The sequence below is a fragment of the Camellia sinensis genome, chromosome 8, assembly GCF_055761805.1.
Source record: "Camellia sinensis isolate YWXY chromosome 8, ASM5576180v1, whole genome shotgun sequence".
Taxonomy (NCBI): Eukaryota; Viridiplantae; Streptophyta; class Magnoliopsida; order Ericales; family Theaceae; genus Camellia; species Camellia sinensis.
In genome coordinates, this window is record NC_138968.1 from 126107599 (window position 1) to 126128000 (window position 20402).

Genomic DNA, 20402 nt, shown 5'->3' on the forward strand with positions numbered 1-20402 from the left:
ATCATCATCTAGACACATACTAAAAATTAATTTGGTAAAAAATAAAATTATAAAAGATTTATCTTTTTATATAATTTTATCTTCAGCGTGTAAAAATAATTTTTAAAAATTCAAAAATAATTTTTTAACATTTATTTTTGTGAAACTATTTTATATTTTTATCAAATTGACGACTTTATCCTTAAAATGGAGCAATAACAGTTTCAATTATTATTATTTTAAACGAGATTCAGAATTTAGAATCAAATATGTCACAATTAAAAAGTAACATAAATCCCGTAATTTGACATTTTATAAATATTAATAATTAATGGTAAACTTATGTATTTTTGTAATTTTTTTTTTGTTTTTTTGTTTTTCTGAAGTCGACTGGGGTATAAATTATAATTACTTTTTATTATTATTTAATTAGCAAAACAAGAAAGAAAGTAAAAAAAACACAGATCACAAATATAACTACTATGGCTGCTTTAGTCAGCACCTCACGTTGATTTCACGTGACAAAGAACCGGAGATTAACACAGGACAGGCCTGATTTGCACTCACACACACACACACACACACACACACACACACACACACACAGACGTGTCCTTCGTCTTCATGAGGTGCTTAATCTCTCTCTCTCTCTCTCTCTCAAGGGTTTCGAGTGCCTGATTCAATTCAATTCAATTCCCTACCCGCATGATTCTTTTCGATCTCTACAAATCCACTTCTACCGAAGATCTGCTAACTTTTCTCTCTTTTTTTTTTTTTTGTAGATATTGATTTGTGAAATTGGATTTGGAATTTGAGACATTGGAACGTTGAATTCGAATGCGAGGAGCCAACTGTGTTTGAGGATCTGAAGATTACGTATTTTGGTTTTGTTTGAATGAGAGATTGATCTTGCTTCGTGTGTTGTGGCCATGGATGTGGATTTCAATGGGGATGTGGCGTGTTTCGACGCCGAAATGTTGCAGCTTGCGGAGGTCTCTCCTTTGGCTCTCAAATCAAACCCTTATGTCGCCGAGAAGCTTTTTGATCAATGGCTTTCTCTTCCCGAGACTGCTTCGCTGGTAAATTTAATTATTTTCTATCACTTTTGAGCTACTGACGAATTGAATTATGTGTTTTGTGTTGGGTTGGGTTGGGTTGGGTTGTGCTTCGATTTTTATTCACTGGCTTGGTTTGTTTGCCATTATCCCTAATAATGCATTGTAATTTAGAATGTTAGATTTCTTAGGCAATGATGTGCCGCTTTCTGTCCAGTGTCCACCCTTTAAAGAAAAAATGAAGATGGAAACATATGTCACTGCAAGTTTGATGATTGGGAGTGTGCGCCTAAAAACTCTAGGACAGACCTTACTCTGGAAGCTTATAATTATGGTAGCTGTGCTGCTCTTGAAGTACATGTTTGTAAGTTCTTATGATATAATAAGACATAACATGTTCATATCTCAATATGAGAGAACTGGAGGGTGCCAGGGAGTGTATGCTACCTATACCATAGAAAGGTCCCGATTCGATGATCTGAACCTTTTAATTTTTAGGACTCGCAGACTAGAATATTTATGCAAAAAATAAAGATGGTCGGACATTGACAGTTATATGTTTGAATCAAATTTGTATTACAAAAAATGGATGATTATTCTTGAAATTATATTTGTTGTCTATTTTTTTAAAATAAATATGATTCAAACATATAGCTACCGATGTCCAATCATCTTGATTTTTTACATGAATATTCCATTTGACGAGTTCAAAAAAATGAAACGCTCGGATCACCGGAATTGATTCCAAAATGTGCCTATGAAGTCCAAATACTCTCTCAAGTTGAGATGACAACTTGAGAGAAGCTAAACCCATCATTTTTATAGTTGTTATGAGAGTTCGATTGTTATTTAAGTAAGTGAACTTTTCTGTTGCGGGGCTATTAGTGAAGGAAAGGGGATTTTTTTTTTTTAGCTGGATAAAACAGAAATAATAAGAAAGAAAAATAAATCCATGGTCTAGGAAGGTGTATAAGTTCCTTTATAGCATGGCAAGAAGAAGTGTTCCTCTTCCAAATCTAACCGTCACCAAACAAGGTGTTGTACTATTCAACTTTATACAAATGTGATGGAAATGCTTATGGCAGCTCTATTTATGAGCAGAACAATACCTTTCCTTACTTTTCAATTGATACAAATTCTGACGCCTGGTTGGCTCGAGACCTTCCTGAGCATCTCAGCATGAGGATCGAAATAAAACAAATATATTAGTGATCCCTATAAATACCATGGATACATGATTTTCGACTGGCCTATGAACATTTACATTGGAGTAGCTACCGTCGAAGTTCAACTTTAAACTAATAGTGAGAGAAAGAATTTAACAACCTTGAATCCAAAATTTATTGATCTTGAAGATGCTTTAGCTTTCCAACCCCAAGGGGTTGGCTTGGTGGTATGGCCTTGGATTTTGGGGGTGTGCTCCCTCCAAGGTTCAGGGATTGGAATTGAAACCTCTTAGGTGCTAACAATTCTCTGGGGCCATCAGACTGGGGAAAACACTTGAATTAACCGTTGTGTACTTACGGTAAACTCCTTGCCGAGGGCCTGTGCATCCGAAGGGATTAGTCAGGCTTTGATCCGGACACCCCAGTACCAATCAAAAAAAGAAAAAGAAAAAGATGCTTCAGCTTTCCAATGTTAAGTAGCACCAGGAAGGAATTGGTGTTTTAACTTGGGAGTTGGGACAAATGAAAGGGCACTGTGGGGGCAAGTCACTTGACTTAATAACAAAATAACTCACGGTGGGTCTTATTGATAACCTACAAAAGAGCTAAGAAAGCAATTGGATACCACATCTTTTGCCACACTTACAAAAATTGTGTAATGAAGAAGCTTAGAGGCAAAGCTAAATCCGCAGCTCGACCAAACACATGCCATACATTACAAAGGACAAGCAAGTTCGTTATGAAGGACACACATGGCTGAACTAGTGAAATTGTTGATTGACTGTCCAATTAAGGACATTAACTATTTTGACCAGGGTTGGAGAAGACGTATGACGTATCAATGGTAGAATACCATAAGATCAGGTGGCCATTTTTTTTTTACTAGTTGAAAGAAATGTGTAGGTGTCACGTGCCTCATTAGACTCCAAATTGTGCCAAAGTGACAGTCACAAAGGTCAGGATTGACATTAGCATTCCAATTGCAACTCAATTGAGAAGGAAACAAACCTTATTGATAAATGATGAATTGAGTTGAGGACTCCTAGGAGGAGGGATTTGGGGATTCATATTCCCTATATAAAGCATGCTAAAATTTAGTTTTTGATTGGGTCTAAATAACGATATGACTAAAGGGTGGACCTTGGAGGTGAATCTCAATGTGCACGAGGTTGTTTTTGTCAATTAGGTTGGAATCCTCTTTGGCAGTCCTTTGTACTATGAGCTACCCAAGGCCACTACCTGCCAAGTACTAGAGTATGCCCTTTTCCTCTCCCAAGTCCCCCCTCTGTGTCAACAGTGTTGTAAATTTTTTAAATACCCATCCTAGTAATCGTGTGATCCTTTGTAATTTTTTTTCCTCCAGTTTTCATAGATTTGGTTATTTATAGGCTTTATATAAGCCTACTAGAAACATTGTAAGCCTCAAGCCAGACATGCGGAATGGTGGTGATGAGTTGTTGAGTTGTTGATGTATGTAGGGATTCGGGAATGTCGCCTAAAAACTCGCCGGAAACTTTAAAGGCTTGCCAAAAAGTTCGAAGATCCACTGGAAAGTTTGAATTTTCTAGAAATAATGAGAGAGGCTTAGATTCTTCACCGGTAGCAACTATAAACACAACAGGAAAGAGATGATGGAGATAAGAGCATGTTTGATACGATGGAATGAAATGAAGTGGGAATGGAATGAGAGTTAGAATAGAATACAAGGTTGAATGGAATGGAATGTTCATTTCCATTCTATTGTTTGGTTACCAACATGGAATGACATAGTAATAGTGGGATAATTTTCGTTCTCATGTTTGGTTATGCTTATTAAACTCATGGAATGGAATAATTTTTTTTTTATTATTATTATTATTTTTTTTGGACAAGCTAGTAATAAATAAATTAAAAATTTATATAGATCACGATAATGTTGATAGTTGTGGAAGCGATGGTGTGAGTCGTGGGTGGTAGTGGTGGTGATAGAAATAATAGTAGGGTGGTGGTAGGTTGTTGTGGCTTTGTATTGTGGTTGCGATAATGGTGGTAGTGACGGCTGCCAATAGTAATAGAGTGGTGGTTCTCGCGATGGTGATGGTGGTGGTGTGATGTTTATAAAAGTAGTAGTAGTAGTGGTAAGGTAGTGGTTGTGGTGTAGAGGCAAGTGGGTGCGGTGGTAGCAATTAAGGTAGTGGTTCTAACGATGGTGACAGTGGTGGTTTTATGGTTGTGGATGTGGTGGTAGTGGTTGTGGCAGTAGTGGTGACATCAATAGTACAGTGGTGGTAGTATGGTGGTATGGTGGTTATGGCTACGACCGTGGTGGTGGTGGTTGTGGTGGCAGTGGCGGTAAGGTGGTGGAATGGGTGGTAGGAGAAGGGAATGGTGGTGGTATCTAAATGATGTTATTTTTTGTAAGTGCCAACAAAAAAAATAAAAATAAAATTTAATGGTGATTCTATGATAGAATGGAATTGCCATTCCTTAGATTGGAGGAAGGAATAGACATTCTCATATTTTGTTGGAATAGCTATTCCAATGGAATGACTATTCCCACTTAGATAAGGTGTACCAAATAAGAGAAAGGGAATGCAAAGCTAGAATGGGCATTTTATTCCAGTCCATTCCATCGTATCAAACGTGCTCTAAGAGATTGGGTGAAGAAGAAGGCAAAGTAATTAGAGAAAGAACAATGACAAGGCTCTCCCATGGATCTCTCATTTTCACACTCAAGGAAATAATGGAGAGTGGAGATTAGTAATCTCCAAGAATATTATCTCCAAAAATCATCCTTGTAAAACTATGGGTGAGTGCAATTTATAGGCACTTCATGAAACAAGATGGAGTCCATGTGCAAAGCACATGAGGAATATTTTCTCTAGCCACTTTGTCCGAGGAGGTGACCTCTTCAGGGATGAGAAAAATCCGGAAGATGAGATCAACCTCTTGGTGAATTCTTCTTCTTAGCCACACCGAACCAATGATCCCTAATCATCCCAAAGAGTCAAGGGTAGTTAAGAGAACGCCTTGCCGCGAACACCTCGACTCGAGTATAAGCTAGTTTAACTGCCAAATACTCAGATCTCTAGGTTTGCTCAAAATCCTTTTGAGTCCGAGCTCAAATAGGTCTCAAGGTTCGTGGATCCGAACCCTTCGAGATTAGAGCAGTCTGGCCCATTCGATAATGATATCTCCAGGCCCACTAATTTTGGGCTTTCAGACTAGGCTCCAATTGGGCTTAATCAATTAGATGGGCTTGAGTTAACTCATTTTACAATTGACAAGCTATGTTGCTGCAACGATTCTGGTGATGATGGTTGTAGAAACTTAGTATTGGTGTGGTGATGTATCATAATTGTGGAGCTGGTCAAATAATCAAGATTGGTGCCATCTTGGTATAGTGGTAGGGGAATCTGGATTTGGTGATGATAATATTTATTTAAACTTGTGAAATGAAAAAAATGGCAATGTATTTTTAGAGGTGGCATTGGTGCTATGACTGGATTGCTTGTGGTTTTGGGCACTAGAAATATGGACTAACAACAGAGTGCTGGGAACTAAGTATCTTTTCATTTTCTTCTTCTTGTTGGTTCAGTAGACACAAGGGAGAGTTTACAAGGCTTCATTTGATACCATGCCAGCTTGTAGATATATCAATGTAAATGGAAATCTCTAGAAATCAGCCAATAATTTAATTCCAATTAATGATTTCGTGAATGGACAAATTTGCTCAGTTGCTGCAAAAATGTTAAATTGCACTCTCTCATGTGTTATATCTTATACGGTTTTCAATCTTCACCATTCATATTTCCTTTTAGATTAGGAACATTTTGAGCTTGCCATTGATCTAAAACTGTTTTGTATTTTCTGATTTCACATTTTGCAATGGTAAGGCTTATACTTTGTATGTTGTCTCTAGCATTTTTCCTCCATTTGCCTTCTCTCTTTCTTGGGCAACATTTGGGAAGCAATCTTTTTCAAAAGTTACCTTCTGTGAGTGCAGGTGAAATCATTGCTTAGCAATGCAAAGGCAGGTGTTCCATTGAATGTCACCGGAACATCTAGCCCAAAAGCTGCTTCAAGTAATTCATTGCCCTCAATGTTTCCTGCTGGCAGTGCGCCTCCACTTTCACCAAGAAGTTCATCTGGTTCTCCTCGTGTTGTGAAACAGCGAGTGGGCCCATCTACTTTAGGTTCTCCTTTAAAATTAGTGAGTGAGCCGGTAAAAGAATTGATACCTCAGGTTAGCTAGTTTCTGATGTTTTTCTTCACGTTTGCTAGAAACGTTTCCACTAGTTTGTCACTTTTATAGTGCCATTTCTGTTTGTTGCTAGCTTCTAAACATGATGTTATTTTGGGGGGTTGTTATGACTGGGATGTTTGCAACTCTTTCAGTTCTATTTTCAAAATGGTTGTCCACCTCCAAATGAACTAAAAGAACGGTGTTTGTTCAGAATCAATCAGTTTTTCTATGGTCACTTGGATGGACTACAAATCCATGGTGAGATATGCATAAAATATCATTGTCTATATGATAGTCCTGGACATGATTTGCTTCTTTTATATTTTTTGGTATGCCAATATCTATCAATCTGTATACCTATTTTTTTGGGATGTCAGAATTTAAGCTGATTACGAAGGAAATCTGCAAGCTCCCATCATTCTTCTCTACTGCACTATTTAGAAAGATTGACGTTGATTGCACAGGGATGGTAACTAGGTATGCTGTGCCTTTTGTTTTCAATTATCATACTACTCTCTCAATGTGATTTATTTTGTACATTTGATATGGTTGAACTCATGCATCATCGTGTTTTTATTTATCTTGATATTGGTCTTTTGAATGTTGTAACCCTTTTAGAAAATCACAGATATGATGGGATGTGGATACATTGAAGACAACAATTTTTGAAAAATCAAGAGGACATGTTGGGGATTCAACGCTAAGTGTGTGTATATATATATGTATTTACATTCATGTATTTTTTGTAATTAATAAATAAGATATATATACATGTATTTTTTGGTAAGGAAATAGGATAAATATATTATATACAAGGGCTGGTTTAGTGGTTAAAACTTTGCCTACTAACCTTGAGGTTGTGGGTTTGAACAGGGCAGCCATTTTGTACAAGTTATGCCAAATGTTAGGATTGTACCCAATTTACCCCTCGTAGACCCCCCATCAAATGGGGACAAAACTGATTGTAGTGCTTATATACATGTATAAATATAAGGCACCAAAGGGGGCGCAACCTCTCTGTACACTAGGAAGGAGCAAAGTCAAGATAAAAAAGTATCAACACAATTAAGCTCTCTTGTAAAATCTACGAGACAGAAGAAGATTCTCAAAACTTCCCTTTGAGCCAAAAATGAAGATACTACCTTTGTCTTAAATTGTTTGTCTGGCACGAAAATCAAGAACTTAAAAATAATGCATTCATGTACCAAAATTATTATTTTTTTCACAAATTGAAAGTACTTTGAAGAGATCTTTTAATTGGTAAATTTTTTAATGAGAATACATTATTTTGAAGTCTGGTTTTCTGTGCCGAACAAACATTTTTCCCCCACTTGAATTTCTCCTCGTCCTTAATATCTGCTCTTAGTGCCAAAAGGAGTTGACTATCCATGTGCTTCTGAGCTAATTGTCATCTCTTGCACATGTTACTAATCCTCTATGTAGGGTTCGTTTGGGATGTGGGTTGGTTTTTTGATTTTTTGGCTATTTTAACCTGAAGCTAAAAAACCTCGTTTGGGATAGATTTTTTGATTTTTTGGTTTTTGGATTTTTTGACTTTTGTGAGAGAAAAAATGAAATGATTATAGTTTGGATGTGTCATTTTGTCTTATTGGGCTAAAAAGCCTATTTTGTCTTTTTGTGGCTATTTTAGCCAAAAAACCCCATTTTAGCTTGTGCCAAACGAAGACGTAATGTGTCTCCCGTTGTTATTCCTTTTAAGGGTACTTAGGATGTTGATGATTTTAGTCTTCCTATTGCTCTTAGAAAGGAAGTTAGGACTTATACTTGACATTTTATATCTAAGTTTATTTCGCATGATTCCCTATTTCCTTCACTCTCTCTTCTTTCTTTCTTTCTTTCTTTCTTTTTTTTTCTTTCTCCACACAACACCCACTCGGTATAAAATGAAAGAACAAATCTCAGTATGACCCATGGAATACCAAAATAGATAATTGCAAACATGAATAAAAGTAGTTTAGTAGGGCTGAATGTTTCACAGGATTGATTGTGTAGGTTAGTTGGATTGTTTCATTGAATCTTTGCCTTTGAGATATTTAAGCCTTTCTATGGGGTGCAATCCTAGGGTCAAAAAGTTTTTGGATTTGTGATTGAGAAAATTGTCAAGAGGTTAGAAGGGTGGAAACAAGCCTTAATTATTGAAAGGGGAAGATTTACTTTGATTCAATCGGTCTTGCCAAGCATTCCTATTTACTATCTCTCCTTGTTTAGAGTCTTGATGAGTGGGACAAACAAAATTGAAAAAATGTTGAGGGATTTCTCATGAGGGTAACTATTTAGTTTGTTGGGATGTAGCTTCTTGGTGTAGAACGTATTAAGGGGAAGAGAGAAAACACAAAAGAGGTCATTGCCTAAACTCTTACAATATCGAGACCTATTATTTGTAGGCTAATAACCTTAATCAAAATAGGAAACTAAAGCCCTAAACCAAACCAAACCAAACCAAGCCTTGTGTCTCACTCAAGTGGGGTTGGCTACATAAATCCTTTTTCACTATTCTGCTTTGTCAAGAGTTATATGCTCAGTTAAATTAAATAACTTCATATATTTTTTTACCACTATATTTCATGTTAGTTTAGGTGCTTTCCTTTCCCCTAATATTTCCATTTATGGTGATTATATCATCCTTCCTTACCGTTGTATCTATAAGATTTCGTTGTACATGACCAAACCATCTTAGCCAATTTTTTTCTCAATTTCTCTTCAATTGGTGTTACTTTTACAATTTAACAAATATATTCATTTCTAATTATATCTTTTGTAGTCGTACCACACATCTAAGCATTCTTATCTCAGTTACACTCATTTTATGAATGTATTATTTCTTAGCTGCCCAATATTTTGTCCCACAAGGCCTAATATTTGGAAACATAATCAAAATAACCTAACTAATAATTTTGAAATTCTAACTAAAATACTAATAATAATATACCAATTACACTTATTGGACCAAAAAGTATTTGGTCCATGCAATGGACCATTGGTTTCCTCGAGGCTTTCAAAGCAGATAATGGACCTCCAGCCAATCAAGTGCTGCGCCAAAGTGAGTTTTTTTGATATGTAGATAATTGTAGTTTACTACGATATTAGATGTCTTCTTTTTAACGTAGTCCATCATCTGCTTAAAATTTCTTGCCTTGGAATTCAGAATTCATTTATGTCATGGTGACTATCAAAATTCATTTTCATTTTTAATATTTTCTATTTTGGGTATTGTTGCGGCCTGGGGCACTACAGAATATAGAGCTCAATTGATACTTATGGAACATGATAAGATGTTCTTGGAATAGAAAGTACTATTTGAGGTTGGAGTATTGATTTGCCCAGTATTTTAATTAAAAAATGTTGATATGTGATGCCATCTCTAGTTGGATGTATTTTTTTCTGATTTGTTTACTCTTGTGCCTTTAGGGATTCTTTTGCTGATTATTGGGTCAATGGCAACATGTTGACAAAGGATATAGCAAACCAAATATTTACAATCTTAAAGCAGCCAGATCTCAAATACGTCACTCAGGTGGTTTTTATTTTTCATTTTTAACTTTTCGTGTCTTCATTATATATGTATTTGAATTTGTCTTGTTAGAGGTTATAATGGCAGCAGAGAAGATACAAAGCTTTTAGGTGTGTGGATGTTAATCCCCTGAATCGTTATCAAACATACTGTAGGATGACTTTAAACCTGTGCTTCGAGAACTTTTGGCTACTCATCCAGGGTTGGAGTTCTTACAGAGTACACCTGAATTTCAAGAAAGATATGGTATGTTACCAATCAGTTTATAAGTTTTGATTGTCGCTTCATTTTCTCGTAATTTTGTTTGCTTGGCTAGAAATCAGTCTTGTTCATGCACTCTTTACTTCTTATGCATGCATGACTGTATTTGAAAGATCTATCTATATCTTTGAAATTTTTTGTTGGTCTCTTGTTGTAGAAACAGATATTATTTTACATATACACGTCTTTGATTTTTTCATTAGAGGATTCCTATCTGTTGCAAGTTGCAACATAAAAAGTTCAATATCTTAGTATGAAAAAGAAAAAATTCCATAACTTAGTAGCCAAATGGTTTGTAGAATCTAATAAGTTTGCTGAATTGTAACAATTTTTATATGTTCTAAATGAAGGGGCAAGTGTGGATATGGGCCCGATGGCGTGCACAACCCACTATGATGTATACGAGTTGGGATTAAATTTTAGGAGGTGCTTAAGTTTCTTGGGAGGTGGTTAAGGGAGATCTGATGAAAGTTTTTGAGAATTTTTTAGAGGATATTGTTAATGGTTTCAGGGCATGTAGCTCTTGACAGAACATAATGGTGTAAAATGATTCATATAGCCAACCCCACTTACGTAGGACACAAGGCTTAGTTTGGTTTGGTATTGTTAATGGTTGTACCAATTCTTCTTTTATTTGTTTGATTCCTAAGAAGGAGAATCCTTTGAAAATTGGGGATTTGTACCTAATAGTTTGGTTCATTGTATAAAATTTTGATAAGTTTTGTCTAGGAGATTGAGAACGATATTGGGTGATACTATTTTTCTTGCTTAGGGAGCTTTTGTTGAGGGCCACAACTTTTTGGATGTTGTTTTAATTGGTAATGAGGCAGTAGAGAAATATAGAAATCACAGAAGGGAATGGATTATTTTTAGGTTGATTGAGAAAGGCTATGATCATATGGATTGGGGATTTTTGGATTTTTTTTTAGGAAAAGAAAGGGTTTGGGGAGAGGTGGAGGAAGTGGATACATGTTTGTTTCGCTCGTTCTGATCTTTTGGTTGTTGTTAAAGGAAAAGGCTGGAGATATGTTTAGAGCTTCTATTTGTTTTCATATATATATATATATATATATGTAACTTTTTGTGGTCGATGTTCAGAGTATAATTGTGTGATAGAGCAAATGAGAGGGTGTATTGGATGGTTTTACTTTTTGCAAATAACACCATTTTTCTCTTCTAGTGAAAAGAGAAATTGATTAATCTGCTTTCCTTTCTTAGGGTGTTTAAAATGGTCTTAGAGCAACCAACGGGGCTAGCCCAATTGGCCAGAACTCCTGCACCTCACTAAGAGGTCAGTGGTTTGAATCTCCCACCTGTTGTGGGTTTTATTCTTGTGTATTAATTGGGGCATTTCTCTCCTACTTTGGGAGTTTCTTTGTATTAGTTATATATATTGTATTTGATATTTATCATGATTGTAATTCATTGTAATATCATATATGAATCAAATAAAAAGAAAAGAAAAGAAATGGTCTTAGATCTTTTATGTATTTGGGATGAGAGGGTGGTTTTTGAGTGTGACTCATTAGTTGGAGACTTTTCATTATCTGTTAGGTTCAGAAATCAAGATAATAGTGAGTGGCGGTTGTCAGGGGTATATGGCCCAAATTGTCTCGCTAAGAGACAGGCTTTGTGGGAGGAGTTAGGCGGGTTGTATGGATTATGCTATCCCAACTGGTGTTTAGGGGGGAATTTCAATGTGGTTAGAAAGGTTTCAGAGAAGCTTAATGGGGGTGGAATCAATAGGAGTATGAGAGATTTTGATGGGTTCATTAGAGGATGTGAGTTGGTGGATCCTCCTTTATTTAATGCAAGATTTATATGGTCTAATCTTAGGGAAAGCAGGGTATGTTTTAGACTGGTTAGATTTTTATTTTCTTTGAGTTGGGAGGGGGTTTTCCTCAATGTGAGATAGGAGGCGTTTCCAAGATTGGTGTCCGATCATTGTCCCATTATGATCGAGAGTTGTCCTTTTAGGTGAGATCCGGCCCCATTTAGGTTTGAGAATATGTGGTTGGATCATCATTTATTTAAGGAGATCTTTGCGGGTTGGTGGAATAATGCTAGATGTCGTGGGTGGGAGGGTTTTAAATCCATGAGAAAGTTGAAGGTCATTAAAGAGCGAGTGAAACTTTGGAATAGGGAGGTGTTTGGAAATTTGGAATAATCTAAACTTCAAGTTATGGGTAGAATGGAGGAGATAGATTCTTTGGAGATGTAGGGAAATAAGGTTGAGGATTTGAGGAGAGAGGAGGGAGCTAGGCGTGAAGTTAGAAGAGTTGACTCTTAAAGAGCAGATTTTTTAGGCGCAAAAAGCAAAGGTAAGGTGGTTAAAGGAGGGGAATATTAGTTCAAAATTCTTTCATAGGGTTACGGATGGAAAAAGGAAGAAAAAGTTCATTAAGAGGTTGGAAGTAAGGCCAGGGGTAGTGGTGGACTTAGAGGAGCAACTAGTCCAAGAGATTTTTTATTTTTACTCAAAATTGTTTTCGAAGGATGAGATAGTCAGGCCTGAGATAGAAGGGATTGAGTGGAGGCCTATTGATCAGGAAAGTGCCATCTGGTTAGAGAAGCCTTTTGGGTGGTTAATTTATGTGCTAATGCCACATTTATTATCGATTTGATTCCTAGGAGGGATGGAGCCATCCAAATTGGTGATTTTAGATCAATTAGTTTGGTGACATCACTCTACAAGATTTTGGGGAAGGCTTTGTCAAAAAGGTTGAGGGGGGTTTCTTTAGGGGATACAATCTCTTCGACTCAAGGGGTTTTTGTGCAAGGTAGACAGATTCTAGATGTGGTTCTGGTGGTGAATGAGGTGGTTGAGTGTAAAAGTCTGAAAAGAGAGGCCTTATGTTTAAGGCAGATTTTGAGAAAGCGTATGATTATGTAGATTGGTATTTTTTGGATTTTGTGATGGATAGGAAAGGGTATGGTGAGAGATGGAGGTCCTGGATTAGGGGATGTTTGGTGTCTTGCAATATGTCGATGATAGTCAATGGTAAACCAGGGCAAACTTTTAAGGCATCTCAAGGGTTGAGACAGGGCGATCCTTTATCTCCTTTTCTCTTCATCATGGCGGCGGACGTGTTAGGCAGGATGGTGGAGAGGGCTAAAGAGGTTGGTCTGTTTGAAGGCTTAGGGGTCGGTAGAGATAAGATTAGTGTGACACATTTGCAGTTTGCGGATGACACTATTTTATTCTCTGAGGGGGACGAGAGCCAAATGGTGAATCTCTTTTCAATGGTTAGGCTTTTTGGGGTACTCTCTGGTCTCAGGGTAAATTTAGAGAAGAGTATAGTTGCGGTTATTAATGCTGATTCAAGTTTGATTCAAAGAGTGGTTGAGTTACGTGGGTGTGGTATAGAGACATTTTCGATGAAGTATTTGGGGATTCCGCGGGGAGGTAACCCAAGGGGTGAAGTGTTTTGGAATCCGGTTGTGGAAAAGATAGGAAAGAGGTTAGATGGGTGGAGTAGGGCTTTACTATCCCGTGGGGGTAGGTACACTCTGGTTAAGACAGTGCTAAGTGGAATTCCAATTTATTTCATGTTTGTGTTTAAGATTTCAATCAATGTAGTAAAATCTATTGAAAAGTTAATGAGGGATTTTCTATGGGAAGGGAAAGATGGGAGAAGGAAGGATCATTTGGTGAACTGGGAAACAGTGTCCTTATCTAAGGAGAAGGGGGGGTTTGGCCATTGGTAATATAATGGCTAGAAACATGGCTCTGCTGTTCAAGTGGTTTTGGCGATTCCCCAATGAGTGTGGTTCACATTATGGCATGCGGTTATCAAAAGTAAATATGGGATTCAGGTTAATGATAGGGACTCTCAGGTGGTATGGAGGGGTAGCGGGCGTGCTCCTTGGAAGTCCATTTCTCAGATTTATCCAGTTGGGTTCCGATTCATTTCTGTGAGCGTGGGTAATGGGGAAATTGTCAAATTTTGGGAGGATTTTTGGGTGGGCTCGACGTCTTTGGTTGAGTTCTATCCACTTCTGTATGCTGTTTCTCAGTCTCATAATTGTTCTGTTGCGTTTGTGGGGGTTCTTTGGTGGTTCCTTTATCTTGGAATTTTAATTTCCGTCGGAATCTTGATGACAGGGAAGTTCCGGAATTGATTTCTCTTTTGTCAAGGCTCGAAAATATTTCTCTATCTCCAATGTTGAAGGATGTGTTGGTTTGGAATATTCATTTGTCGGATTCTTTTACTTGATAAAATCATTGATACTTCTCAAGTTCCTTAGTTTCTATTTCATAACAAGATTTGGAAGGCGTGTGCTTCTCTCAAGGTGCAAGTGTTCATGTGGATCTTGGTTCATGGGGGCACTTTGACAAATGATTTATTGCAAAAGAAGAGACCTTCGCGATATCTTCATCCTCAATGGTGCATCATGTGTTGTAAAAGTAGAGAATCTCCGGATCATCTCTTTTTTCATTGCTTGGTGGCTAGGTGGTTATGGCATAGGGTGTTTGGATTGGGTAGTGTGATGTGGATGGCTCCAAAAGGATGTGCTCAAATGTTATTATTTGATTTTAAGTTTTTGGAAGGTTGAAGAGGGCTAAAGTACTTTGTAGTGGTGTCGTCTTTGCAATTTTCTGGGTTGTTTGGTTAGAAAGAAATGCCCGTGTTTTCGAAGGAGTTGCCCGGGATATAGACTACTTATGGGATAGGGTGAGATACTTGGCGTTTTCTTAGGCCTCGGCGAGCTCAGTATTCCGAGGAATTCCGCTTTTTTTGCTTGCTACCGATTGGGTGTCAGTTTGTTTAGTGTAGTAGTTTTTTGAGTTTGGTATTTTTGTATTTTCTTTTTTCTCTTTTTGGTGTTTTTCATTTCTCTTGTAAGAGGATGCCTTATCGTCTTTTTTCTTGGCCTTGAGCCTTAATAAATCTTTGTTTGCTGCTAATCAAAAAAAAAATAAAATAAATCTTGCCATATGCAAAAGAGTGCTATTGCAGGAATTAATTTTCTGCAAGATAGGTGGGAAAGATAAGCACGTTTTTGTTGGCTTGTTCCATTGAAACTTTACCAATGAAGTATCTTAGGCTTCCTCTAGGAGGGAATGGAATTGAAACTTTACCTTGGTCCAGTCAGTCTTGTCTAGTAGTCCTATGTATTAATTGTCCTTGTTTAGAGGCCATATGAGTTGCTAGGAAGATGGAGAAAATGATGAGTTAATTTTTGTGGGAACCATTTGATTAGTTCGGTAATACTGTTGAAAATAATATTGCATTGCTTGGTAAATGGTTATGGAGGTTCTCATGGGAACATAATTCTTTATGGTATGCAGTTATCATAAGTAAACATGGGTACTTTTGCTCTCCATGGCAGTTTATTTATTAGGTCTCATCATGTTCTTCCCAGTTTACTTGTCTTATTGTGGGTAGTGGGGTGAATATTCGGTTTGGGGAGAGTTCTTGGAGGGGGAATTTTTGCTACTTTATTTCCAGTGTTGTATCAGTTATCTCAAGCTCATAATGTTTCCATTGCTTGCATCCCCCCTTGGCCTCAACCCTTGGGCAACTCTCAGTCACTTCATTGTATTTAAGTAGAGCATCTATAAGGTGAAAAAAATTTGGTTGAAAATAGATACTGGTTGAAAGCATCAAAACACAACATAATGGTGGTTCGAATTTGTCTTTGGAGGTGGTGTCTTCCTGCATTTCAATGTCCGTATCTATTTCATGGCTCAAGTCTAACAGCAGATGAAGAACAAGTAGTGTATGGTTAAGAAATAGAGAGAGGAAAGGAAAAGGAGGAAAAGAAGAGGGTGATGTGTTAATGACATCAGTAATCATGGTCGGTTTAGAGAGAGAGGGGAAGGGAGGAAGAATGAGATTAATTAATTTGTGAAAGGACAAATTTGGTCTGTTGATAATTTTAAATGTAGATATCAACATTGTCTGCCAATTCTATTGACTGCTCAATAAGGAGTCCCCCCGTATATAGATAAAGTAAGGGAGGACAATGTAATCTCATATTTCACCAGGGAGGTCCTTTTAATTGTTAGAAATCTCGGAGGAAGGTCAATCTAAGTTACCTTTTTTTATTATTTATTTGTTTATTATTGCAGCACCCCTACCATGAAGAATATTACACTTTCAGGTGATATTTCTGAAATTATCTCCTTAAGTTGCCTTGAATTCCCCATTGACTATGCATCTGCTCCTTTTGCTTTTGATAATTAATTGTGGTTGTGTTGTTTATAGTTCTTCTTGTGGTGTTTACCTTGCCAGATTTTGTTGGATTCCTTGGTTTCTTATAGTCATTTCAATTTGTTGCTAGCTGAGGGAAGAGTGTTATCTTTGGTTCATAAATAAAATAAAATAAAATAAAAAAAACCTTTTTTGATACTCGGCAAAACCTGTACAGACATTTTAGGTTTAATTGTTTTCAAGTTGAGAATCTCTTTCACATTTTCTAGTGCCATTTTAAATATTTATTCTTCTGACACACTTTTAACATTTATTTTATTTGAATTGGCCAGCTGAAACTGTAATATACAGAATATTTTACTACGTGAATAGATCGGGTAATGGTCGTCTTACCCTCAGGGAGCTGAAACGTGGAAACTTAATTGCTGCAATGCAACATGCAGATGAAGAGGAAGACATCAACAAAGTTTTAAGGTAGTTTAATGGCCAAAAGTGGAGTGGCATAGCTGTTCTTGGTGTCACTTCTGTGATTCGAGACTTATAAATTTGGTTTATATAAGTTCTCTCTCTCTCTCTCTTTTTGTTTCTTTTTTTTTTTTTTGGTGGGAGGGGGGGGGGGGGGGTGTGGGATGGGTTTGGGGTGTTCTATGTTTGGCTGATGGCAAGGCTTCTAACTTGTCTTACTTTACAAAGCGCACATGAGGTGGTCTAATGTGGTCTTTCTGAGAATCTTGGTGCCACTTAATCACATAATCTCACTTCTATATTTTCCTCACAGCAGTTTAAACATATCGTATCCATGTCATTGTCACCCAGCGCTTTTTTTAAGGTTCCCTAAATGGAAAATTGTACATTTGTTTCATCCTTTTAGAATGTGTAATTTTCCTTTTAATGCATGCTTGTTTGGTGTTACAATATAATTGCTGTTCTTGCTTATTATTTTCTTTTCTATTGCATAGATACTTCTCTTATGAACACTTCTACGTCATATACTGCAAGTTTTGGGAACTGGATACGGATCATGATTTCTTGATTGATAAAGAGAACCTTATCAGATATGGTAACCATGCGCTTACCTACAGGATCGTTGATAGAATATTTTCCCAGGTTTGTATGATTCAGATGATATTTTTGTACTCTGATAAAACATTCTTTGTGCAAAAATAAATTCTATGTTCAGCGGTGCTTCATCTATTCTTATCCTTATCATTTTTAATGCGTCAATATCATCTTAGGTCCCAAGAAAGTTTACTAGTAAGGTTGAGGGCAAGATGGGATATGAAGATTTTGTTTACTTCATACTATCAGAAGAGGATAAATCATCTGAGCCTAGTCTTGAGTACTGGTATGTTTACCTTTATGCAACAATGTAAGAATGTTGTAATAATCTTCTTGCACTGTTGACTCTGGTAGTTTGGTGAATCATTGCAAAATGTATAATTCTTGAGATAAATTGGAAGGAAACATGAAGTCTGAGGAAATATAAATGATTAGCCTATCACAATCCTTTTGACTGTTTATGTTTGGGTAGAATTTTGCAGGTGAGCATTACCTGATATGAAATTTAAATGGGATCTTCCAATAGATACAGACATAAGTCATGACATGACGTGCATACTCATGTTCTGACTTTTAAATTAGGAATGGACACTAACATGGAACACGCACAAACATACATATATGTGTAGATAGATAGATATGTACATATATGGGTTATTTATAAAAAAAGAAAAAAGAAAAAGATATGTACATATATGGGTATGTACGCGTGTGCATGCGCCTCATTTCCTCCTCTCACCACACTTCTTGGATAAAGAATGTGTTGTATGTCTTTTTATATGATTAGCCTTACATTACTTTTAAACCTTTTTTTTAAAAAAAAAATTCCTTAAAGTTTATGCTGAGTTTCTTATTCTAAATTTTTTTTGTATCCTGACAGAGACGTGTTAAATGTTGGAGGTGCGAGCTAGCTTAGCTAATGAATTTTTTTTTAGGGGATCCTCATTACATAAAAATCACTATTGCACCCAAAAAAAAATCTCCAAAATGGCATATTTAAATTTTATATTCAATAATTATACATCCTAGATAAGCTGTAATATTATCTTCAGTATAAGGGTAGATTAGTATATTTAATCTTTGTTTTCCTACTTACGATTTAGTTCTCGGTATATATATTTAGTGCTTGTAATTTTCATATGGTTAATGCAAAGCATTGTTTCACTTTTCTCACATGGATTAGAGCCAGAACCTTAGCACCGCTGTCCCTTCATGGTCTCGTTTGTCTAATGTGGGGTTTGCGATTGGGTCATGCTATCTTCCCTCCCCTCTGGTTCATGACATCGTGATCGATGTCTTCTCTATCCCATGACTTCATGAGCTCTTGCATCATGATCTTGTTTGCACCTAGTTCACAACGTCTTCTCGTTTGCTTCTACTTTGCGACCTCTTGCATTGTGATCTTGGCTTCTCTAGTTTGTGAAGGTATCGAAGCCCTAGCACTAGTGCATCATGATCTCACCTTCTCTGATCTCGCGATCTCGTCTTCTCTGGTTTGTGAAGGTATTGAAACCCTAGCGGTAGCTTCTCTTTTACTTCATGTGAGATTTGGGATTGAGGCACGACTGAGTTACTGATATTTGAGTTTGGGTCTAGATTTGTTTATTGAAACCCCCAACAATATTTTGGTTTGTCTAGTTCTCACTCTATTATGATTTGTAGCTAAGATTGAAACCATGTTTGGTGATAAACTGCAAGCCATAAGCGTTTGATTGAACGGTAGAAATTATTCATATTGGTCCAATGTATTTGAAAATTTTCTTCTTGGAAATGACCAATGGGGCTATGCAACCGGCTCCACATATAAACCCACATATTCTAAGGTTGAGGATTATCAGCATTCACACATGGGATAGGGAGAATGCCCAAGTCCTCACTTGGTTGCATAATTTACAACATTTTATTTAAGAATAGTCTACAATACACAATGTATATGTGTCTATAATGCGTCCCTGTTCTTGTACCCAACTTTTGGATTCATATTCCAATATCCTAAGAATAGTCTACAATACACAATGTATATGTGCCTATAGCTTCCGGCTTCATCTACCATTTCTTTAATACTGGGTAGCTTTTATTTCTCTCATTCATACACCATTTTTAGTCCTGCTTTCAACTTCTGAACAAAATTATATGGTTAGAAATCTAACTGCCGAACTAAAATCTATGGTTTGGAAATAAACTTTTGAACCAAAGATATAGCCACACCATAGGTTTCCTTTCGGAAGATAATTTATGAACCATGTAATTTTGTTTGGAGGTTGAAATCTGAATCAAAAAATGTGTGAATTGAGAAAATGGTGTGTGAAAATAGAAGCTCCCTAAATGTTGACATTGTGGCTATGCATACAAAATTAAATAAAAGGCGAAAAAGCTTCCAGGATTGTTGATTAGGGAAGGCCTACTTTCTAAATTGAATGTCCAGCATGTCTTAGTGAAAATTATGTAAAAATGTTCTCGAGTTATTGCATTTTAAATCTTAGAACAAAAGCCGTATGTTGTTGATCCCGATTACAGATTTTTTATACCTGTTGTCGAAATAGTAACAGAATTAAAAACAACAATAAAATATAAAATGCTTGGACCTTGGGTTCTAACACTCCAACAGTACATTTACAAGATTGTGGCACCTTCTATGTTGTGTGGACTTTTCAAAATAAATCAAATACTTATATTAGACACCTAATACTTGGACAAGGCTGTGGGATATGTGTTCGATACTTTTCATCGAACATTTCTTATATATTTGTATTTAACAGTTTCATTATATGTATATATTATTAAATAGTTACTATAAAATGAGTAAAATTCTTTTTGATATTGTATTGTTACATATAACATCATTTTATCTCACATAATAGATTAAAAATATAAAAATGTAACCCCTTTTTACTGAGTTCACATATCCTTAAATTTGAGATTTGATAGGTCCGGCCTCTAAATATGTACCCTTACCTGACACCCATA

General features: G+C 36.5%; 1 protein-coding gene across 4 annotated transcripts in view; it reads left to right on the top strand.

Annotated features, from left to right (window-relative positions):
* The first annotated feature begins 410 nt into the window (after positions 1 to 410).
* The window catches only part of LOC114288516 (serine/threonine protein phosphatase 2A regulatory subunit B''beta), a 23270-nt gene continuing 3278 nt past the window's right edge, over positions 411 to 20402 (top strand). For all 4 annotated transcript variants that reach the window (XR_014338184.1, XR_003638299.2, XM_028232044.2 and 1 more), the window contains exons 1-10: positions 411 to 608; positions 762 to 1058; positions 6186 to 6425; positions 6578 to 6683; positions 6803 to 6902; positions 9855 to 9960; positions 10113 to 10203; positions 16709 to 16850; positions 17336 to 17483; positions 17612 to 17721. Coding sequence is in view for 2 of the 4 variants with exons in the window: in XM_028232044.2 (XP_028087845.1) it covers positions 909 to 1058; positions 6186 to 6425; positions 6578 to 6683; positions 6803 to 6902; positions 9855 to 9960; positions 10113 to 10203; positions 16709 to 16850; positions 17336 to 17483; positions 17612 to 17721 (1193 nt within the window). In the remaining 2 variants the exon portion in view is untranslated. The remainder of the gene's footprint in view (positions 609 to 761; positions 1059 to 6185; positions 6426 to 6577; positions 6684 to 6802; positions 6903 to 9854; positions 9961 to 10112; positions 10204 to 16708; positions 16851 to 17335; positions 17484 to 17611; positions 17722 to 20402) is intronic.